We start from the raw sequence: 24,710 nt of genomic DNA on the forward strand, positions 1-24,710 counted from the left end.
ACATATTATGATTGTATGAAATATCCAAAACAGGTAAATGCATGGAGACGGCAGAGTAGTGATGGCCAGGGCCTTGAGGGGAGGGAATAGAGGAGGAAGTGGGAGTAAACGCCTAATGGATATAAGGTTTTATTTTGGGGTGAGGAAAAGGTTTCGGAGATAGATAGAGGTGGTGGTTGTACAACACTGTGAATATAAGAAATGCTACTTTAAAATGCTTACTCTATCTTTTGTGAATTTCTCCCCAGTAAAACAGATAATTTATCTAATTACAACTCTTGGATTGTACCTTTTGCTGGCCTTAAATTTGGTATCAGCTTAATTTCTTATTTCATTATCAAAGAAGTTAATGTAATTTTATATTGTGCCTGGTTATATAGCTTTAGTTTAAAGGAGAGGTAGTTCCTAGAACATATCTTTAGAAGTATATTGTCTTCATATGATATTCTTCTTATTCACGTGTAAAAGAAATTCATATTACATTCACATGTAAAAGAATTCACATTAATATGTCTTCTTATTCACATGTAAAATAAATTGTACTGTACTCTGGGTTTCTGAGTTGGTGATGGACAGGGAAGCCTGGTGGGCTGCAGTCCATGGGGTCGCAAAGAGTTGGACACAACTGAGCAACTGAACTGAACTGAACTGGATTTCTTGCAAGAACCTAAAGAAATTTTTTGATTCCCAGTCAGATGCTAAGACATAGTAATCAAGTTCTGGGAATAAGAATTTCCTGAACCCATATATTCTAAATATGTGATTTCTACTGCCAGTAATGGCTAAGATCCTGCAAAATAGACTCTCCTTCAGAAAACTAGGGTAAACTTCAAAAAGCAGCTATCTAAAAGCCCCAGGGAGTGGTGAGAAGTAGGAAGATTTGGATGAGGTGTCCACACTCGGAGGAGGAGAATTGTCTGGAGTTCCCTGTTTTCACTGTTTCTAGCCTTAGAACAGTTGAAGTCAGTTGTGTGTGTGGTGTTGAATGGCAGGGGAAACCACAGAGTCCCTGGCATAGAAATCCGGAGGATTGATGGCTGGCCCAGTTGTAGCTGTCAGGGAGTGGGGTGAGAGGAGGAGGGCTCCTTTCCTGAAAAGGAAAACGCTAGAGAGGGAATCCCAAACCCTGTTTGCCCACAGCGCCGATGAATCCTTGAGTATGTTCACGTGCATAAAGCCGATGCAAAGCTGCTAGATCAGATGGGAAAGGCTGACGAGACTGGAGCTGTAACGCAAGTAGCAAGATAGTGCAGTCCAACCCAGCTATTGCCTGCTAAACAAAGAAGCAACTTTCACTGGGGAAAAATAAAGAGGATCCAGAATTTTACTGTATGATATACAGATAATCCAAAGTTACTTGATATAAGAAGAATCAAGAAACTCTGGCCCATTCTCCAAAGAAAGGGTTTGCTAACTTTTTCTTTAAGGGGATTGATAGAAAATATTCTGGGTTTTGTGGCCCACCTATGGTCTCTGTAGCATACGCATTTTTTTTTTTTAAAACAGTCCTTCAAAAAATGTGAGAAATCGTTTTTAGTTTCTGGGCCATACAAAAACAAGTTATGGGATGGACTTAGCCTTTGGGCCATAGTTTGTCAACCCTTGCTCTAAAGAAAGAGCAATCAACGGAGACCAATTTTTGATATTCCTTACATGATTAGTTTCAGGAGATAAGAACTTTAATGTATGTATTATAACTACTCTCAGGCTATCTAAAAAGAAACTTGTTTGCTATAAATAAAAATCCATAGAAATAGAAACAATACAAAAGGACCATATGAAAATAGAGAAGCTAAAAATTTACAGTATTTCAAATAGTTCAGGAGAGAATGTTAGAATGAAGATGTCAGGAAATAAGAGCCAATGAACTTGAAGATAGATCAATGGAAATTAACGGAATAAGGAAAAATTTTTGAAAGAGAAATGGCCAGAATACCAAGGCCTGTTAATGATAGCATCCTTAGTATTCTCTCAGGAGAGGAGAATCTAAGTTAATAATGACTGGAAAATCCCCAAATTTACTAAAGGCCTAACTTTACTGGTTCATGATGCAGGAAAACAACTCAAGCAGGAGAATGTTGACAGTCATGCTTATACAAGTCATAGTCAAACTCTTGAAAGCAAAAATTACAGAGCAAGTCTAGAAAGCAGAGAGAGAAAAATTAAGCATTCCAGAAAGGGGAACAATGATTTGGTTAACATTTGAATTCCCTGGTGCTCAGACGGTGAAGAATCTTCCTGCAATGCAGGGGACCTGGGTTCAGTCCCTGGGTTGGGAAGATCCCCTGGAGGAGAGCATGGGAACCCACTCCAGTATTCTTGCCTGGAGAATCCATGGACAGAAGTGCCTGGTGGGCTACAGTCCGTGGGGTCACAAAGAGCTGGACACAACTGAGCAACTAAGCACAAACACAGCACAGGGATCTTATGGAGCCCAGACAGAGTGGAATAACATTCAAAAGAGAAAAAGAGTAAGAATTCTAGTTGCAGAAAAAATATCCTTCAAGAATGAAACAGAAATGAGAGGACATTTAAGAGAATTTGTTAGCACGTATGCACTACAAGATGTCAAAAGTTCTTCAGACTGAAAAGAAATGACAGCTGGATCCTGGGAAAGAAATGAAGAAAACTCAAAATGATAAACAGTTAGTAAATAAAAAGTCCCTTTTGGACTTTTACAACCTAAGTTCTTTATGAAAAATATGTCAGATTAAAGCAAAAAACAGAATCTACATTGTTTTGTGGGGTTTATAATGTATGCAGATATAATGCATATAACAAGTTCATAAAGGATGGCAAGAGATAATGGCCTCATACAGTTGAAAGGTGTCTGCATTTTATATGAAGTTATACAATGTTAGTTCTAAGTGAAAAGTTCAAGATGTATATTGTAATTCTTACAGAAATAAAAAATAAGACATATATAAGAAGCCAGCAGAAAAAATGATATAAAATCTTAAAATTATTTGCTGCTGCTAAGTCACTTCAGTCATGTCTGACTCTGTGCGACCCCAGAGACGGGAGCCTACCAGGCTCCTCTGTCCCTGGGATTCTCCAGGCAAGAACACTGGAGTGGGTTTCCATTTCCTTCTCCAATGCATGAGAGTGAAAAGTGAGAGTGAAAAGTGAAATTGAAGTCGCTCAGTTGTGTCTGACTCTTCGGGACCCCGTGGGCTGCAGCCCACCAGGCTTCTCCGTCCATGGGATTTTCCAGGCAGGAGTACTGGAGTGGGTTGCCATTTCCTTCTCCATAAGATAATTTAATTTAAAGGCTAGAAAAGAAAAATACAAGAGCAAAAAAGCAAAAACAAAACAAAACAACATAGTGAGGATAAAGAGAGAACAAATAATAATATTGTAGGCCAAAACTCAACCACATTAATAATTACATTAAATGTTAATGAGCTAAAAACTCCAGTTAAAGCAGAGAAGGTCAGATGGATAAAAAAGTAAAACCCATGATATGATTTATTAAAATATAAAGGGACGAATAGGTTGAAAGTAAAGAAATGGAAAAAAAGCATAGCATGAAATAATAATCTTGAGAAGGAAAAATGTCTGTTTTCAGCCAAAGAGTAGCATCAGAGATAGACTTTACTTTTTTTTTTTGAGTTAGACTCTTCTTAATTGATTATAGCATTAATATATTGAGAACTCAATAAGTAACTCGAGTAGTGTAAACATCCATGAACCCATACTGATTTAAATTAATGATTGAATAAATCAACAAATGAAGGAGAACAGACAAATCTATACAGAAGAATTTGAAATAACTAATACAGATACTCTGTCCTCAAGGAAAGTGAGCCTAACTTCCTATTACTTAAGTGTGGGCTCTGCGTAGTGACTTCCTGCCAATGCAGACAGCAAAAAAGAATGATTTTACAGTGAAGAAATCTGACTAAATTATATTAGCCAGTTTATCAAGGTCAACATTAACAGTGATAAATCATGTTGAAAGTATGTATCATTGATATGATCTGATAAAAATGGCACTTTACCTCTTTAGTCTTCCTTTCACAAACTTATGACCTCAGTTTAATCAGGAAAGTAACATCAGATCATTTGTGGTAGAGAGACATCTTATACAATACCTGGTTGGCAATTTTCAAAATTGTTAAACTTATCAAAAACGAGGAAAGTCTGAGAAACAGTCATAGCCAAGTGGAGCCTAAGGAGATATGACAACTAAAAGTAATGTGGTTTTCCATATATGGTCCTGGAATTGATAAAGTACATTAGGTAAAAACTATGGAAATCTGAATAAATTATGCTGCTGCTGCTAAGTCACTTCAGTCGTGTCTGACTCTGTGCGACCCCAGAGACTGCAGCCGACCAGGCTCCCCGTCCCTGGGATTCTCCAGGCAAGAACACTGGAGTGGGTTGCCATTTCCTTCTCCAATGCATGAAAGTAAAAGTGAAAGTGAAGTCACTTAGTCGTGTCCGACTCTTCATGACTCCATGGACTGCAGCCTACCAGGCTCCTCCGTCCATGGGATTTTCCAGGCAAGAGTACTGGAGTGGGTCGCCATTGCCTCCTCTGGAATAAACTATGAGACCTTAATTAATAATAATGTATTGTTTTTGGTTCATTAATTATAATAAATGTACCATATGAATGTAGGATGTTAATAATAGGGGAAACTGGGTGAGGAGTATATGGGAACTTTATATCATCCTCTGAATTTTTCTCTTAATCCAAAGCTGTTCTTTGAAATAATGTTGAATATGGTTGACTGTAGATAAAACAACTCGAGCATGTGTCTCCTCATCTCGGGGAGAAGGTGAGCTCTTTGTATAAAGGATAACTGCCTCTTATTAGATGGAAACAGTTGTTTTTTTAGTTGCTTGAATGGTTGAATACATGTAGAAGGATAAATATGGAAGCTGAATAGAAAAATGGCTGGATGGTGCCAGTTTAATGCCTCATCTTTATTTTCATTATTTCATGCCTCATCTCCACATCCACCTTCTTTGTCTTGCTTTGTTATGTAAGCATTTCTCCTTTGCTAGCTGAAGCAATTGTAGAAGGCGTGAAAGTCGCTCAGTCGTGTCTGACGCGTTGCTACCCTATGGACTGTAGTGCCCCAGGCTCTTCTGTCCAAGGGATTTTCTAGGCAAGAGCACTGGAGTGGGTTGCCGTTCTCTTCCCCAGGGGATCTTCCCAACCCAGGGATTGAACTTGAGTCTCCTGCATTGCAGGCAGATTCCTTGTTGTCTGAGCCACCAGGGCAGCCCAATGTTACACTTTGTCAATAGAGAGTACTGGAGGGATGCTGCAAGGGCAAGAAGGCACCTCACTTCCATTTTCCAGCTTTCCTTCCTTCTCACTGAGTACAGGGACCAGTGGATTGGTATGTGAATGGCCCAGTCTCACCTCAGCAGCTCTGACCGACTAGCTCCAGGTTTGCACTCAAGCCCCATCCTGCTCACCTGGCAGCCAGTTTCACAGCAGCTCCAGCTTCATCCCCAGGCCAAAGGCCAGCTCCTGCCTCCCACACCTTCTGGCTATGCTGGGCCACTTCTACGTACAAGCCCTGGTCCATGACTCACGGTGAGTGGCTAGATGATCTGCCAGTCAGATTCTGGCTCATGTTGCCTGTGACCAACTGGTGTTACAAAGCCTCCCTTGGAGATTACATCTTTCCCCTTCTGAACTATTTACTCATTCATTTGTTTGTTGACCACTTCCTTGGTGCTAAGCACTGTTCTAATAAATTTTTGTGTACAAAAGCAAAACCCAGTGATTTATTCACGAGGATGACAGAGCTACGAAAGAATGTGCAGATTTGACAGGTTATTTATGCTAAAGCCAAAGGCATGAAAGAGAAGGAATGGTACCCTTGGACCTGGGATAGGGGTGTTTCTGTGAAAGTGCTTCTGAAATTTGACCCTTCAGGTTTCCCAGAACATTTCAGGCCAGCTGAGGAGCTCTCTCCTCTTAGAGAAAAACTGCCCTTTGCAAACAAATCATCTGAGGCTGATGCTCCCCAGGTAAATTCTTGTCCTCATCAGGATCTGCTTCTTTTACTGCTCATTACCTCCACATCAGTAGCTCAGATAATTTCATCATGGACTTACCAGGGAAATTCAGTGTTTTCCCTGAGAGAGAAAAACAGACTATTCACTGAAAGACTTGGCAGGACCTGGGTAATTTGCACTGGCAATCCAAGGGAAGATGTGTTTGAGTGGATTTTGGAGGCTTGTTGGATGGAAGACAGAATAAGAAGGTAGAGTAGGAGAGAACTGTTATGGGAGTATCCTCCAAATCATGATTTAACATCTTGGCAAAAATACTTAGGAATTAAGTGTTGTACACTCTACTAGTAGGTTTTAGCATTAGGATTCTGACTTATTTATAAGGACTGGTTGAACATTAAACCAGATTTGTGTTGAGAATTTAAGAAGTCCTCCATCCAACAGCCTTGGGCCATAATCAGTCACTGTACCCTGGAATTCACATCGAAATGAATGAAAGAAGATATTTCAAGAAGAATAAACATATTGGTTATCAACTTTAAAGTCATGTACACGAATAAGATAATCCAAGTCCAGTCCCCAAATAAGAGGATAATTATTGCATGCAGCTTTGAAATGTATGCAAAGAACTTTAAGTCTCAATTGAATTGTTCCTTGATAGGGGATGTAGTTGCCTGAGTCCTTGTTGACTTGGGATGGCATGTTTACTTGTCAGAGTTGAAGATGAATATTTCTGTGATAAGGCACAGTGACCTCCTATAATCCCTCAGTCTTTGTGTTAGCAAAATTACAATGTCAATTAATAAAATATAGTTGGGCTATTTTAAATAACTTTATTTGTAAATTTAACAAGCTCTTATTAGAAATGCTTTGGTATCAATACAATAAAAATACGTTGGTTTCCCCTCCACTGAAGCATATCAAGTAACTGGAAAAGTTAAGCTTTTGTTCTCCCCAGCATTTTTTGGAATTTTTTCAAATAATGACTTCTGCTTATCCACATGGCATAATATGGCTATAATTATAATTTTTTGTATCTTAGGAAAAAGAAACAAAATATCCAGAAGAGAAATCTGCAAATGTTTCTTAGTTTCTTCTTCAGTGGATGTTTATGTAGATGGTACACCTCTTAGATAACCTTTTTCCCCAGCTTTGCCATTCTCATCCTTAATGCTGTAAAATAAAGAAAAAAATAGAGAGTTATAAAAAGCTTTAATTTTTACTCTAAATGACCATTTCATAGATTGCAGGAAAGTTTGAAACATACCTCAGATGATTTTATCCAACAATGTGAGCATTGTTTTAGTAGCATAAAAAGATAGTAGAAATAATAAGCTATGGTTAACTTAGGGAAGAAGCAGGTTCAGAACTAGAAGGAACCTATTTCTACAAATATTAATAAAGCAAACACAGCATAAATTGAGTAAATACAGGACTAGTGCACATTAAAACTATTAGCCATAGATAAATAGCTATGGGTCAACAACTGTGTTTTGTGCATCTGAGCTACGTACTACTAAAGAGAAAAAGGCATTGATATAAGCCCTAATTCATGATGGGTGGGTTGTTTTTTAACTTATCAAATCTAGTTGTCGAAAGGGGCTTCAACCTTAGGTATAGAATGGCAAGAACAAATTTTTTAAATAATGAAACACTGTGAACTAGTAATTAGGAGTTGGAGTCATTATGAAATGTCTTTGTCAAGATATAAGTACTTTCAAATGGCAAATTTATCGTTTTGAGAATATTTCACTGCTAATGATGTATTAGATATATAAGCCATTTAAAAAATATAAGATTTAAAATTCTTAACACTGCTCTTAATAGTTAAGACCTGATTATAGCTGCCTCAGTCATGTTCCAAAAGTTGAGAGATGCTTTCAAGGCACCAGTCATTACATTCATGTGTAATATTGCCCAAGAACTAGGTGTTTAGCTGTTTGAAAAATTTTGTTTAATAAAAAAAAGCAAAAAGGAAATCATATTCTCTCATTTCATAGTTATATATTAGTTCTGTATTGAAAAATGAAGTGACCCTACTTCTAAGAAGCTCTTTTTCACAAATACGGGAAAGTTCGGGATCCAACACTATAACGAGACCATGGTCAATTTTGTTGTCGCTATACTTACATGAAATGTTGTCATTAAATGAAGCCAAAGAGCTTTATTTGCCTGGGAACTTTAAGGGAAAGGATTATTTTCAGTGGCAGGATCAAGACTATTTCCTTGACTTAAGGACCAGCTGAGATAATTTTCCTCTGCTCTGTAGCCAGGAAGATGGTCCCAGTTGCTGGGAGATGTTGGATGGTGAAACCTAATGACAGGAGTGTACCTCCACATCAAGAAGCAAACTGAAGGCAGAAGGCAAGTCTTTATAGTGTTTACTCTGAGCCTTTGGACCATTACCTCTCCTGTACCATTACCTTTCCCGTACCAAAATAAGAGCAGGGGCAAAGTCCATTTTAAGGGACTTTTTGAAGGTCTCTTTTAAGGCAAGGGCAAAGTCTCCTCCCTACAACTACTACTCAACTTAGATTCAGTAAAGCAGGCCTACCCAGTTGCTATAGACCTTCAATGAATTGTGAAAGGACATCCTGGATGTCTGCATCCTCAGGAGTGAAACAATCCAGTAACTCACTGTCCCATTTCTTAAGGTTAAAAAAAAGAATTCTAGATTGTTAGAGGCTGCTATTTCTTTCTTTAGGCTTATGGTTAGTAGACGGTGTTGAGTTCCAAGTAGCTGTGTGGGGACAGGCAATGAGAAAGCCCATTGGTATAGCAGCTAAAAAACCTGAGTTATCACCTCTCTTTTTACTTTTCCTTTCTATTCTTCTCTGATCTCTATTTCCTCTCCCTATGGCAATCCAGACACAGTTTTGATTGTTTTTAACTTGACAGAAGAGAGCTTGCTTCCTTACTTTCAGTATCCCTTGGCTTCTAATCATTGCCACAGGTTGGCAATTCTGGCACAAATAGCTTGTGAATCCCCTGGAGCTGTGGTTCCCTACCTATTTATTCTGAAATGCCACTGACATCTATAAGAGGGGAGAACAGAGCTAGAAGTACAAAAGTAGGTAGGTGAGGATTACCAAAGGGAGCCAGTTGTTCAGTTGGTGGGGATAGTAATAAAGTCCCAGTAAAGCGGGACATGGCCACACATTGGTGGATGTATCTGGCATTGAACCAGATATTTTGAACATGACCCGTTATACTTACTTTAGCAAATGGACGTAACTTTTCCTAAATTTTCTTGTCATGTCTCATCCTGTTCAAAGTTTTAACTAAATCGGGTCTTTAGGATCCCTGGGTTCCACTTTTCTCCATCTTTCTTTCTCCTTCATGCTCTTTCCAAGTTAAAAATTAGATAAGACTTTGATAATAATATTTGCACAAATGAAAGAGACTTATAGTTCTTAACTATTACTGTGCCTACTAGGAATGTTTATATTTAGTAGGGCACCTATACCACAAATAAAGGAATTGAATTAAATGGTGGATTTCCAAGTATCAATATGCATTTTGGGGGAAGGGGGATAGAGAGGAGCTTAACCTACTTGGTGCTTGTGAAATTAAAATGCATGGGTGGCTATAAATTCTATGCATATGGATGACCCTGAGGTCAATATGATATACTTATTTTTAACACCCATTTAAAAATATCAGTTCTGTAATCCACACGCTGAATTAGAAAACAAGAACGTAAAACAGTATTATGATAGAAAGCAAGGAATTTGGAGGATTCTGTTTATAAGATGCTTTGATTGATAGAACATAACTTTGTATTGTTACTTTGTCTGGAAAAGTCTTCCTGTTTTCATTATTTTAGCTCCGCGGCATGATTAGTGTTGTCTGGAAACATTAGTCACTTCCTATATTTTTCTCTGTGGTAAATGTGTTGACACGAGTAGGGGAGAAGGAATAAGGGTGTTCAGGAGGAGCTGGCTAACATCCAAGTTAAAAAATAGGAGGTTTTATAGTGGGTAATGCCACTGCTCTTGACCATAAAGAGTGTGTGCCTCTTTTCTAAGTTTTCTGTGTTATTCTTGAAAAAATGGATTTAAGATGCAAAATGTGATCAATAAACAAAGCTCATTCTCAAAACAGAGGAACTTTTAGTTTTAGTAGGTTTCTTTTGTGGGGACACACCATTAAACTCTGATTTAGGTAGATAATGTAAAAGGAAAGGAAAGTGAAGTCGCTCAGTCGTGTCCGATTCTTTGCGACCCCATGTCCATGGGGTTTTCCAGGCAATAGTACTGGAGTGGATTGCCATTTCCTTCTCCAGCAGATCTTCCTGACCCAGGGATGGAACCCAGGTCTCCCACATTGTAGACAGACGCTTTACTGTCTGAGCCACCAGGGAAGTCATATAATGTAAGTGTACACTTACCAATAGGTTAGAAATTCTTCAGATAATCAAATTTACAATTGGTATGCCTAATTTAACTACTTAATAGAAAGGGAAGAGGTCCATTTTATTGTATCATTGACAACCTAAGACTAGGTTCCTGGGTTACAGAGGAAAAATCCTTTCTGAATTGTCCTACCAATTAATTGTACCACAGTTCTACAAGATTATCAGGTTCTTTGATTGCTGGATAAGCTGGGACTTAATAGTTACTGCTTTTTAATGAGAATACTCTCATTAGAACATTTAAAATGACTATCCCTTTCACAGATCCAGTACTTACGTCTGGATAATTTGATTTATGTCTTTAGGCATGGTAAGTACAGCTATTATAATTAGTTTGATTATGTTTTTATTTATTGTTCATAAATAAGTAGAATACAATATTCAAGTGATAATAAAGAATATAAAATTGATGAGCTATCACTTTTGTAGAAAAAGTGTTATTTTCTATTCAATACTAAAAAAATTAGATAGCTATAAAACTTTACAGGGAATGAGAACGTATGGGATGCAAATATTTAGAAAATAAAAAAATAAAATGTCTAAGTTAGGGAAGATTATGTGACATAAATATTATAATGTAGAATAAACTGATACCTTTTGTGAAATGTAGAAAAATGAAGGACATAAAGTTCTTAAAATTATAAAAGTGTAGAGAAACAAGATATAGCAAAGTAATAAAATATCATGCTAAAAATAAAATTTATTTTGTGTTTTTTCTTGCAAAATTAAGGCAATTTGTTAACTTAAGTAGGAAATCTAAACCACGAAGAGGCACAGAAAAAGGGCTGGCTTCATTTCTTCTGGGAAAAGATCTGATATTGATGACAACGTGATAGTGATTCAAACACATCCATACACAGTACCATACCATGGCAGAAGGCGAATTTCAAGTTACTAAGGTCAATCAATGCAATACCTAAATAAGGCAACAGATTCTTGTTTCACCTTCTTTCTCTTTTGAAGTGACTTATTCACTTCGCTTATGATGATAATAACTCATATCAACATTAATTAAAAAAAATCTTAGCATCTGCTAGTCTATGAAGTGTCAGAAAAAGCTGAGAGCAAGAAGGCTTGGTAACAACACAAAGAGACGATTGTCACATGACTAAACAGCAGTGACAAGCCTTGTCATGTTTGTTACCTGTTAAGGATGGATCCTCAGTCCCATCGCCTGCTATTTGAACGTCCAGTGGAGAATGATGGATGGGGCTCCCTAAGCTTTCTTCTTGTTCCTTCAGAGATATGGAGTTTTTATGGGGAGATTTATGGTTTGTGTTTTCATGAGGATTGACTTCTGGTCTCTTTCTCGGGAGCGGTGTTGGCTTGGCAGGCTGGAAAACCTGACTGTGGGGAGCTATGGGATGGTAGGCTGGTTTCTCAGCTTCTCCTTCACCCTCCTCCTCGTCATCAATCACAACCAGCTCAGCATGGATGATCCCATCATACCCAGTCAGAAGCTTCTTTTCTTCCTCATTGTCTTCTGCTTGCTGATACCCCATGAAAATCATTGTCACGGGCTCTTTCTCATCCAGGTCAGAAGGCAGGGAATGAACAATGTTATATCTAATGTCTGTCTCATCCTCCTGGCAAGGGGGTGAAGAACCCTGGCGTTCTGACTTCTCAACTAGTTCTCTGCTGGGACTCAGTCCTGCCTTTGGAGAGGGAGTATACTTGTCCTGCATTACATTTGGTTCTTCCCAAGGAGTCATCAGCCTCTTTTGTTGGATGTGGGGCATCTCCTCTGCTGGTTGAATCATTGATCGGGGATGAGGTATCGGCCGAACTGGGCTGATGTGATTGACATTGTTACCTCTCTCCTCTGCAAGTCCATTGTCCATGTTGTGTATGGATCCATTCACATCATTACCCAGTCCATTCGCTTTAATTTTTATTCTTTCTTGAAAGTTTGGTCCAGGAGTTACCTTCTCTCTCTGCGGAGTTGTAGGTCTGCAAAATGGATTGGCATATACAGGTTCGTGGTACTCTGTTGGGGATTTAGAATTTCTCTCTGAAGCCTGTCTTAAAAGTTCCTCCACTTCAACTGGTGCCAGGCCATCGGTGCCATTGTATGCTGCACTGTGATTAGAGCTTACTGCATAGACTGACTTTTGCCCGTCGTCATAAACTTTTATCCCTGTACCTTTAAAGTCATCTGATGGGAGAGGTATTGAAGACAGGACTGTACTTTCTCCGGTCTTCAAGTCTTTTTCAACTTTGATTTCCATGGCATACAAAGCTGTTGAGAGACAGATTTGATCTCCAATTTAGTCAATTTTTCCTATTGTAAAGTAACTTGCTTTCATAGTGTTTATGTCCAGTATACATGTTGATAATCTTTTATGAGAAATCTTTTTAAAATTTCTGATTTATTCATTAAATATATAAAGACTAAAACTTTAATGACATGGAATTTTGTGCAAGGATGTATGAAATTACTAAAAAATGGGAAAGACTGAAGAAGGGAAGCTGATTGTTCCAAATGGTAAGGATTTTCACTAGGAAACCAAAAGATGTTCCCTTTCTAATGAGAAAATCTGACACAACAGATTTATATTCTTTTATATTGCTCAGTAGGAAGAATCAGAGTTTTCTTTTTAATAAGGAAGAATATGGTACTCTGTGCATTACTGTTGGTAAAGGCTGAGCAAGGTATATGTTATTATGCTACATCCTTGCTGTACAGCCCTGCAATGTGTTGAAATTGGAGAGGTGTGTTCTAAAGTTTTCATAGCTGGGAGGTGGTTAAATGTTGAACTGGTACTGAAGAGGCAAGAAGAAGGCTAGAATCACATGCCTTATGTTTCTTTTCATTTTCACTCCCACTTTTAAGAAGAAGGGCTAAAAATAGAGCAGTATCAGCTGTATTAAAACAACTGAACTGGGGAGAAATGGCTGTTTGGGGGAAGCTGCAATCTGTCTCATGGCCCTGGCAAGATCTCGATGCACGTATACATGCTCAGTTGCTCAGCTGTGCTGACTTTCAGTGACCGCATGTACGGCAGCCCACCAGGCTCCTTTTCCATGGGATTATCCAGGCAAGAATACTAGAGCGGGTTGCCGTTTCCTCCTTCAGGGAGGATCCTAATGGCCAGGATTGTGACTGGCAGAGTAAAGCTAATGGGATCCTGGGCAACATTACAATGTGGCACTGACTGTTTTTGTGTCCCCCATCTTCCTCTTTGGAGACATCTTGCATTTCATCTCTCCCCCCAGCCTGGTGGTTCTTGGCCTTCCCTGGCTACCCAACTAAAATTGTAATACACTCACCCACATGTGCCCTTTCCACCTTCTCTGCATTATTCTTCTCTTTAGCATTTTTGCTTCCTAATATATTTCATTTATTTACCTATTTTTTAATCTGTTGTCTCCCTTACAATGTCAGCTTTTATTCTCCCTTAGAATGAGGGCAGAGATTTTTGCCGTTTTATTCACTACTGTATTCCCAGTGTGAAAACTGAGCTTGGTATTGAACTTGGCACTGAGTATTTGTTGAATGAATGAATGATTGCTCCCTGAAGGTGAAGTGTCACTTCTCTTTCACTCTAAAATTCAAAGGTTCCCTCTCTGCCCCTATACAAGCCTTAATTTTCCCTGGGCCATTGACATTAGTTTCACGCAACCATTCTCACATAGGGGTAAATAATGCCTGACCTCAGGGAGAATACTTTTGTTCATTCATTTAATCTTATTCTAATGTCTACTACACAGAATATGTTGGGAGAAATATTTTTGAGCAAGAGAGCTTTGTTTCAAGAGCTTCTTGCCTCCTTTAGGTCTTTATCTTCCCTGTCCTTACCTAGTTTGCTGAGGAATAAAATGCATGGAAGAAATACTGTAACCCCATTGATGCTACTAATACAAGTGACTTACCTCATGGAACTTTGTAAAATGGACCATTACTTAACCTGGAAGGATAGGATATTACAGCAAGGTGCTAATATTTGATATTGTAAAATATGAATTTGAGAACCTACCATTGAAGACAAAGTTTTTATATACCTTTTCTGTTTTGTTCATCATCTTCTATTCCTTCGTTTCTTTCCTTCCTTAACCTGGAAGGTATGTAGGATTTTGGAAGATCGGGGATATTAGCATAGATGTCTTCAACCGACTCTGTAAAATTCATATTAATTCAAAATACATTTAGAGTATACTTACAATAGAGAAAAATTTCAGCAGGCTAATCAAAAAATATCTTAGTTTGACATAACATGGACTGTTCAAGACATACCTCCTGATGTTTCTTCCTTTTCCACCTTCACAGACTATAAGAGAAAAGAATTCTCCATGATTAATACAGTTTAAAAATAAATTCTAAATGTGAATATACTTTGAAGAATTATATACTATTTGTGGAATCATTTTGGGAGGGAGTCATAATTTTCAAATCAGCTAATGCTCACCCTTATTATGTCTTCTGTCGTCTTCTCAACTGATTTCAGTTTCTTTAAAATTGCTTCTTCATTGGTTGAGATTTGCAGTTCAGCCTTTTCAAGATCTTGGATCTCTTTCTTGAGTCTGAACAAAGATATACTTTATATTGTTTAAAACAATACAAATACAAAGCCCACAAGGATATAGTTCCCATATATCAACTTTACTTGGAATATTGCATGTAAGTATCCAGATACCATATAAGAACTTAGCATTATACCAAACATCACATTAAGTACATAGAAGATACCCAATACCTGACTTTGACTTACTTTTCAAGTTGTTTGTTTTTGACAAGGGGGATTCTCAGGTAAAATATTTGACCCCTTGGTCCTATTTTCTTCATTACAACTACTAATGTTACTTCCAAATGAAATCGAGAGATTTCTTTTACAAAGAGACATAAGTTTAAAGTTGGACCAAAAGGAATGGTCCATCTGTCATTAATACTGTAGATTGCCAATTTTTCTTACCCAAGTTTTCATAGAAATTACTTGGAGAAACATTGTAATTTTATTTTCTAGCCAAGCAACACTTTATAACATTATAATCATTATATTTGATTTAAAAATCGTAACTATTTAACACTTAAAACCCCTGCATATCCTAACACTGAAAATAACACTTCATTTTAATTTTAGTTTTCTAAAAGTTGCTGTATTATAGTGAGTAGTGTTCTATTATAGTGAGTGAAGAGGTGAGAAATGGACAAAATCTAATACAGTGGCTTCAGTTGCTGTTGTTTATAGAGGCTACGTTTCCTAGATTGAAAAAAAAAATTATCACATGGTCTAACAAAGTGTAAGGGAACTCATAGGGACAGAAACAGACATTTGAAACTGGATTGTCACATCCTGAGCTGGTATCTTGACTAGTTTAGAGCTGTGTGTCAGATTCAAGTTAATTCCAGGGTGTGGCATCATGACCTCTCTCCGGAATAAAAGGACACTACCACTGGCATTCACAAAGTTAGGAAAGCTGGCCCTTGGCATCCATGAAACACACATAATTTCTCAGGCAAATACTCTGAGCTCTAAAATCAGCTGCCTCAATGGATGGCTGCTTAGACATAGCAGCTAGTTCAGGAGATGACAGCTGTGGGTATTAGAGTCAGCTAAGATAATTGTCAGTTTTCTTGACTTCTTTCTTTAAGATGATCATGCATCTGGCAGCTCAAAATCCCTGTGCTATTGTCACACCAATAAAAGTCCAAGATATGGTCAAGCAGATCATTCTACTTATTGCTTTCATTTCAAAGTTCTGCCTTGCCTGCTGCCTATAACTGTTGGTAGTTGGCTGCTTATAGCTGAGGTGCTCTTGCATATCATAAAACTCCAAGTAAAATGCAGTACTTCTGGTTTCTTAGAAGTTAGTAATGTGTGATGCCAATCTCTTAAAATCCCTCCATGTCCACAGTAGTACAGTTGCCCTTCGGTAGAGTTGTGGGGCTATATGTCGGTTGGTAGCATGGAAAGTTGAATACTACAAGTGATAGATCTGGACTGTTCTGTCTCTGCTACTCACTACTTGTAAAAGCCAATTCTTTAAACTTTCCTGAAACTCAGTTTTGCAATATGTAAATGAGGATATAGTATATACCTTACTTGATGCAGAAACTTGGTAAAGCTAAGAAGAGGTGATGTCTTTGAAAGCACATTAAACATAGTTGAGGGACATCCCTGATGGTCCAGTGGCTAAGACTCTGTGATCCAGTCTGGAGTTCAATCCTTGCTCAGGGAACTGGATCTGTATGCCACGACTAAAGATCTCGCATGCCATAATAAAGATGGAAGATCCCGTATGTCGCAATGAAGTCCCACAGGCAAATAAATATTTAAAAGTAAATATAATTGATATCGGATGTAAATGTTATTTTGGTGTTATTATCAAAGTTTTTCTGCAATACATCATGTCTCTCTTCCGTTGTCTTGTTCTGCAGGTTCCATTATCTGATAGCGTGTTAGAGATAATCTAATGGGGAGCCTTTGGGTAGAAAAGAAGAAGGCTCAAGTCATTGCTGCATAAAGCTCTCAGGCTCCAGCTGTGGAATCAGGTGGACCTGGGCTTGAATTCTGGTTCATCTATCAAGGTCCTGGGTGACCCTGGACAAGTCACCAGACCTCACTAAGGCTCATTGTTTCCATTCTTTTAAAAATGTTTGTTTAGCATTTACTTTGTACCAGGCACCATCCTGCATGCTGAGACATAATGGTGAACACAGCTGTTCCTGCCCTCAAGGACTACATTCTAGTGGATAGTATATGAATACAGGAGCTGGCAACCTTTTCCTGTAAAGGCCGGATAGTAAATACTTTAGGTTTTGCAGGCCACATATGGTTTATATTGCTTATTCATCTTTATTTTTTTTAACTTTTATAATATTTTAATAGTGTAAAAACCATTTCTAGCTCATGGCTATACAAAAAGTTGGCCATGGCTAAATTTGCTAACTCATTAAAATGTATATATGTATGGGCCCGGATTAAATCTAGCCCTGAACTTTACACACACACACACACCCCTCATATATTTACTTACAAATACACATATACACATATATATACATAATAAACAAATGTGTATATATACACACATAAATTTATTTATAAAGAGAAATATTTCCTTGAAAAAAGAAGCTAAGGGTTATAAACAGAAGAAGAATATAAGAGACAGAGGGTGCCTAGGAAGGGTGTTCTATTTTAGATAGTGTGGTGATAGAGAATCTCTGACAAGGTGTCATTTAGGCAGAGACATAAAGGAAATGAGGGAGAGACACACAGGAGTGTTAAAGGGAGTGTACTGCACAGAGAGGAAAAGTCACTTCAAAACTTGAAATAATAGCTGAGGGATTAAGGAGGCAAATGATGAGAAATGAAGTCAGAGATGGGGTGGCCACCAGATCATACAGGGTTTTCTGCATGGTAATGCCTTTGGGAATTCTGAGAAGAGGAAAAACCTGCCAGGACTTGAAATTTAAACAATTACATTGGCTGCTGTGTGGAGAATAAACTGGAGCAAGCAAACATGGAGGTCTCAGTTGTAATAATTCAGATAAAGATGGCTTAATCCAGGGTCCTTGCTGGTTGAAGAGTGAAAAGTAATTGGATTCTGGAACCATTTCAAAGAAAGAACTGCCAGGATATGTTGATAGATTACATGTGAGATGTGAAAAAAGAGAAATGTCCAGAGTGATTGGAATGTTTATGATCTGAACAATTGGAAAACTGTGAATGCAAGTAGTCAAATAGTAATCTGGGAAGGAGAAGGAAGGAGATTGGTGGGGGACGTGTTGAATTTGAGACAGTCAAATGGTGACCTGGAGAAGACAGGTATAAAAGTTGGGAGGTTAACTAAGCCTGGGTTTGAAGATATAAATTTAGGAGTTGGTATTTATAGCCATAGGAGTGGATGAAATCTTCTAGAAAGTTAGGGATTCCACGGACTGAATCCTGGGGCAATTAAACATTTAGCCACCTGGGCAATGTTAAGTAGGGTTCATGTGTGTGTGTGCGTTAGTCACTCAGTCATGTCCAACTCTTTGTGACCCCACGGACTGTAGCCTACCAGACTCTTCTGTCCATGGAATTCTCTGGGCAAGAATATTAGAGTGGATTGCCTTGTCCTTTTCTAGAGGATCTTCCCAACCCAGGGATTGAAGCTGGATCTCCTGCATTGCAGGCAGATTTGTAGGGTTTAATAAGGAATAAAAGAAATAGTGAACACTTGGCTAATGCGGGTTTTCTCCTGCCATTGTTCCTTTCTATTCCAGGGGTACAGAGATAGAGCTCTCGCTCTGCCTGTGCAGTCACATCTCAGGGGAGTATGAAAGGCACTGGTGTTTGTAGTTGCTTTCCTCTGTAAAGAAGCCCATGGATAATGTAATGTCAGGCAGTACTCATGAATATCTTTAGATTGTTACTGTAAGAATATGAGGTTGAAAGCCTGTCAACATCATCAGAATAACTGCTAATGAATGTTTCTGGAGGCTTTCAAGTCTTTGGTAAAAACTGCATTAATATGAGGCTGCTGTCAAATGACCTATCAGATGCATGCGTGAAAACAAAATAGATGCAAACACACGCACTTTTCTCTCCTTTATCACTTAGCTACAACCAACTCTCTGTAAATAGAATAATAAGGAAGCATCTTGGTGCTAATTACTTGGAATTGCAAAATTCTGTAGTAGATGCTTACTTTTACAGCAAATTTCTTAAAATTCTCACTTTAATATTTTATTTTTATCTGTTGCTCTGACACTTCTGTATATTATTTGTAGACAACATAAATATAATTAAGGGATAAATGTTAGAGTGTTTTTTCTTTCGAAACAGCTTTCTAAAAGATTAGGATGTCAGTGGGAGTAATGGGAGGCCCAGGGTAGGGAATTGGCTTCTCTCCCATGGTTCTTCTCACAAGATCAGAGCTCTGAGGGGCAGGTGCTGCAGTAGCCCAGCAGTAAAGAGGAGGTCTCACAAGCTCCATATCAGATAAAGGATCAAGCTTTTGAGGAATGAGGATTCTTAAGGAATATACAAATTACACCTGGTAGGTAGGTGCTATTTTGTATAGCCAGTACAGTGGGTCTCAACTGAGGGCGATTTCTTTCCTGAGGTCATTTGGCAATGTCTGGAGACAGTTTTGGTTCTCACAACTTAAGAAGTGCTACTGGCATCTAGTGAGTAGAGGCTGGGGATGCTGCTGAACATCCTATAATACAGGGCACAGACCCCCACAACAAGGATTTATCTCATTCAGATTGTCAGTAGTGTTGAGGTAGACAAGCCTATGACACGTCATACATTGCCTAGTCTAGTATAGGTGCTTGATACATGCTTTATAAAGGATGTTGAAGTATTTGTCTTTGGGATACTTTTACTTTTTCCTCACTATTTTTCTCTTCCACTTAGCCATAATATAGGATCCAAATTTATTACTTGTTGAAAAGAATTTGATCATCCTATTTTTATTTAAAATTATTAATTGGGTTAACTTGCTTTTCAAGTCTCTTTCTGTCTATATATATAAATTAGTCTGTGTGTTTGTGCTCAGTCGTGTCTGACTTTTTGCAGCCCCACGGACTGTAGCCTGCCAGGTTCCTCTGCCCTCTAGGCCACTCTGTCCATGGAATTTTCCAGACAAGAATACTGGAGTGGGTTTCCATTTTCCACTCCAATATATATATATATATATGTACATATAAATATATACTTATTTATTTCCTGACTCAGTGACTATTCATAGTTAAGTGGATACGTAACTCTGATTTGAAGCTCCAAAAATGCAAGGCTTACATTAGGGCCTCACATCCAATACTTTTCCAAAGATTTTGGTGGAGAGAAAATTTAGCAAGTATAAGTGAAGTAGTGGAGTGATATACGTGTCTATATCTGTATGTACGTGTAGATACATTTGTATATGCACGTTTATGTGTGCATCTATGCCTGTATTTTTTATGTGTGCATACAATTTTAGTTTTACATATAAATATAAATCTATGGTATATACACATGTATATGTAAAACTGATTTTTTTTTTGACTTGGGGGGGATAAGTCTAACCTTCACTGGCTTATCTTTCAGCTGATGGGTTAGAATTTCCATAAGCGCTGCCATTCCCATCTTTAGAAGGTATTACTTTTCTCAGTGGGAACTGAGTTCCTAGAAATGCTGATTCAGTTTGGTGAGAAACAGGAAGCAGAGAAAGAGAAATGTCCTTCCTGGTCCTCCTGAACTGTTAGGTGGGGTCTGATGGATGAGTTAGTACCTTTCTCCCTCAGTTTCTGAGAGATGTTAAGCAGGTATCCTGTGCCAGTTTAGATAAGCAAACTACCCGAAAAAGGATTTGTAATGCTATCCATTATTGGAATTTTTCCTCTCCCTATTTGTTGGAGAAAAATAGGGTTATTTTCAAGAACTCCCTAGGTGAAAGCAGGTAGCTTTCGTTTCATGCACTGTTCTAGTAATAACTTCCCTTAATCATCGTGAGATAATGTCCCCAGTCCAGTTCCAATGTGCGATTTTTTTGTCTTAGAAAAAGGACAGCACAGAAATGCTAGATGTGCCAAGAAAGGGTTATTTCAGAGGGCAATTTTTTCTGCTGCTAAGGAGTCCATTTATCTCTTTCAGTTTTTGGTGGCATTAGCAAGGACTAACAACCTGATAGAGTTTGCTATTAGGGGCCAAAGGAGAATTCAGAGAAAAAAAAATTTAAGAATCTGTGCCCTACCTTACAGCACTTCACTTGTTAGCAATTATAATAACATTTAATATGTATTGAGTATTTATACTTTACCAGGCACTGGCCTAATTAGTCCTCATAACAGCCCCCATGAGTACTGTTATTAGTTCCATTTGACAGATGAGCAAGCTGAGCCTCTAGAAAGGCAACTGATCGTTTCAGACAGCCTGTGGCAGGATGGAATTTGCAATCAAATCTCTGCCAGTAGAGCCTGAGCTCTTAACTCCTTGCTAATTAGCCACTGTGGGAACAAAACTTTAAAAAAAATGGATTCTTATGAACTTACAAGCAACATTCATTTGCTAATCAGTATGAAAGGATTTTTTACTTTTCATAATAATAAAGTGAGGATTGAAATGCTAGCTGGAGTCTACCAACATGTAACAATGTTGACTCATTACCTCTAAAGGTAATATTTCTTTCCTGATCTTCATTAGAATGATTTTGCTGTGCTGAGAATGTCTCTGCTTAGTGGTCCAGTCAGTACAACCAGGATTAAAGTCCAGGCTTCATCATTTTTCTCTTTAGTTGCTTGAGTTTGGTTTTTGGTAAGAGTGCTTAGAATATCCTTTTTCAAAGAGTCTGAGGTTTCATAAACTAGTTCTACTTTATAGAGATACTTTATTTGCTTGGTCATAAGATTATTGTTCAAAGTAATGGAAGCTTTAGGTCTTAAATATAAAACCAGTTATGCAATTTGATTAGAATACCACAGTTTGAATGTAATCACCAATGCTATGTTTGAGATTAAATTTATGACTGGCTTTAGCTATTTACTTTGAAAGGACTGATGAATTACCTGTGTCTTGGTATCACAAGCTCTATTATTAAAGGCAGGACTATACCCAAAGAGAGGTCCCAATTTACACTTCTCTGGGATGGCCTGAGCCAGCAGGTCTTAGATCCAGGCCAGGCCACTACTGATGTACCTCTGAGAATAGCTGATAGAAGTGCTAGGACCACCTCTCCAACCCTACCCCAAGCTGGATAAGGAAGAATCTAGTTTCTCTGGAGAGTCACAGGCTCTCAGATAAGTTTGCCTCCAACAAGGTATTGAATTCAGTGAGGAGGGGTGAGCAATTTTAACCGTTGACTCTTCCGTTGGGCCATAGGTTCTTTCCTTTCCTCCGCGCTGAATCTTGGGAAAACAGGAGGTGGCTGCCGGTTCACCTACGCTTTGGAGTTTTTTGTGTGTGAAGCTCCACTTTTTCTCTTCCAGCCCTACTCGTGGAAATAGAAAGTGAGCTCTTATCAAAACGAACACACTTGGCTTAAATATTAAACCCCTCCAAACTTCAGTTTTCTCATTTGGGGAATAATAATAGTATGCACAAAGGGTTGTCTTAAGGACGTAAATGAGATAATGTCTGTAAGTTTTCAGCACAGGGCTTGGCGTAGAGAAGTTCCTCAATAGGGCCTCAGATGGCGCTTGTGGTAAAGAACCTGCCTGCCAATGCAGGAGATGTAAAAGACGCAGGATTGACCTCTCGGTGGGGAAGACCCCCCGGAAGAAGGCATGGCAAGCTACTTCAGAATTCTTGTCTGGAGGATCCCACGGACAAAAGAGGCAGGCGGGAAACAGTCCATAGGTTCTCAAAGAGTCAGACATGACTGAAGTGACTTAGCAACAGCAGCAGCAGCAGCACAGGGTTTGACATAGAGAAATTCTTCAATAAGGATTAGTTACCCCTGTCTCCTCCTCAGTTTTCTAAGGAGAGGAGGGCCATCTCTGACAAATCTAGTGAAAGAGAAAATCTACCAGGTCCGTTTTTAGATTTGATCTTCAACCTTAATATCAATTATTTTAGAGCAAGCATTGTGCTACTGTAGCTTCAGGGACACATCCATTCTTGAAAATACGGTTCTAGTCAGAAAACAATAACAGTGCTTCAGCGTTATTAGAATATTCATAATATTTATGAGATAGTGTCTGTTTAATAAATGATGTCTAATTCATGAAAGAATGTCCTAGTCTGCCTTGACAACCTGCTGATTCCATACGCTCACCCCAAGTCCATTCCTCCTGTTCTTTTTAGTAATAAAACTCCCTGAGTTTTATTTGTCTCTCTGCTGCTCTGCTGCAGATTATATTTCCCATTCTTTGCATTTAAATGATATCATGTGACTAAATTCTGGCCAATAAGATACTAGCAGGAGTGACCTCTGCAATTTTCAGGTCATATCCTTAAAATAGAGCTGTTTGCCCTCCATTTATCTTTCCCTTCCTAAGCTGAAATGCAGACGTGGTGAGGTCAGCTTCCTTTGATCTTGACCAAGGGCATCTCTTAGAGGGTAGCAAAACAACAAGACAGAGAGAAACAGGGTTTCTTGATCATCTTATGTAACGTTGCTGCTCCCCTCCCTTGAATTTCTTCCAGCTAGGATTGGTATGTGTAGGAGGAAAATGAACCTTTCTAATATTGTTTAAGCCACTGTTCTTCTAGAGTCTTTTAAGCAATAAAACCAGTGTGCAAATTATTACATAACCTTATGGAGGATGAATCTTGATGAGACAAATTTTATGAATTGTTTTCAGAACTTTTTTGTTGATTTGCAGAATTAGTCATTAGTATATTACACTTTAGGTAGTTACCAGTAAAAATAGAAAATAAATCAGTTTTTGCTCCTGGTAGTTAAAGAATTTATGTGTTTCTAAATGACACATCAAATCTGACATGGTTTGTGTTGGCAATAACTAGTTAATACTGAAAGGCTAAGGTTTGCAATGAAAAAAGGAAATCTTATTTTATCTTTTAATCATAACTGATCTAAAAATAGCTCAAATTGCAATGGATACTGTTGAGTATATACAGCTGATGACTTCAGTCAGATATTCTTGACTATAGTATGTTGATCACGTATCATGGGCAGCTACATTGTTATAATGGGTCAGAGATTATAGATATTTTATCTTTATAGATAACGTGGCCAATGAGAATGTCAAGCTGTATTTTCTCAATAAAATTAAAGGTATGTAATCCAGATGAATATAGGCTGTTTTATTTTTAAAGTTGAGGTCCAATAAATTTCATCAAACATTTAACAAACTTTTAAATGTCAGGCACATTTTATTCACCAAGCTGAAATAAAAATATATCAAAAAAGATGGAGATTACCCCTCTGCATGGACATAGGAGAAGAATTGCCTTACAATCAGCCCCTGCTCAAGAGCATGGGTATAACAAGAAAGCTCTAACCCACCCGTGCAAATAATCACATGCCATGGGTAAGTCTGCCAGAGAGTTAAAGGGCATTTGGCCTACAGCAAACACTGTTTTCCCCAAGCCAGATCTACTGCCTCTAATCCTGAGCACTGAAGAACAGGATGAGCAAATACAGCACAATAGCTTCAAGATAACTCCAGGCGGAGAGCTGGCCTGACAGGGACATTGAAACAAGTGTCAGTTTGCTCTGATAATTGGGAACAGAGTAGATATTTAGAAAAACTGAATAACTTATACTCACATGGGGGCAGTTTTTGCATGGGTGAATATCATCTCCTAATATAACTCTATAAATGTTAACAATTATCTTATGGGCAGACAATACTCCCATGATTTGAAACTGCCTGGTAGGCAGGTAATGTCAAAAGAGAATGACTTAGCAGAAAAGCAAACCCTCTTACTCAGAATATTTTGTAAAT

The 24,710-nt window shown here is 38.3% G+C and overlaps 1 protein-coding gene across 1 annotated transcript in view; it reads right to left on the reverse strand.

The window, feature by feature from the left end:
* Window positions 1-6,887: 6,887 nt before the first annotated feature.
* The window catches only part of PALMD (palmdelphin), a 58,259-nt gene continuing 40,436 nt past the window's right edge, over window positions 6,888-24,710 (reverse strand). The window contains exons 4-8 of the mRNA XM_068965795.1: window positions 14,800-14,914; window positions 14,628-14,661; window positions 14,396-14,509; window positions 11,538-12,632; window positions 6,888-7,152 (exon numbers count right to left, since the gene is read on the reverse strand). Coding sequence (XP_068821896.1) covers window positions 7,109-7,152; window positions 11,538-12,632; window positions 14,396-14,509; window positions 14,628-14,661; window positions 14,800-14,914 — 1,402 coding nt within the window. The 3' untranslated portion in view covers window positions 6,888-7,108. The remainder of the gene's footprint in view (window positions 7,153-11,537; window positions 12,633-14,395; window positions 14,510-14,627; window positions 14,662-14,799; window positions 14,915-24,710) is intronic.

Source organism: Capricornis sumatraensis, chromosome 2 (assembly GCF_032405125.1).
Source record: "Capricornis sumatraensis isolate serow.1 chromosome 2, serow.2, whole genome shotgun sequence".
NCBI classification, from domain to species: domain Eukaryota; kingdom Metazoa; phylum Chordata; class Mammalia; order Artiodactyla; family Bovidae; genus Capricornis; species Capricornis sumatraensis.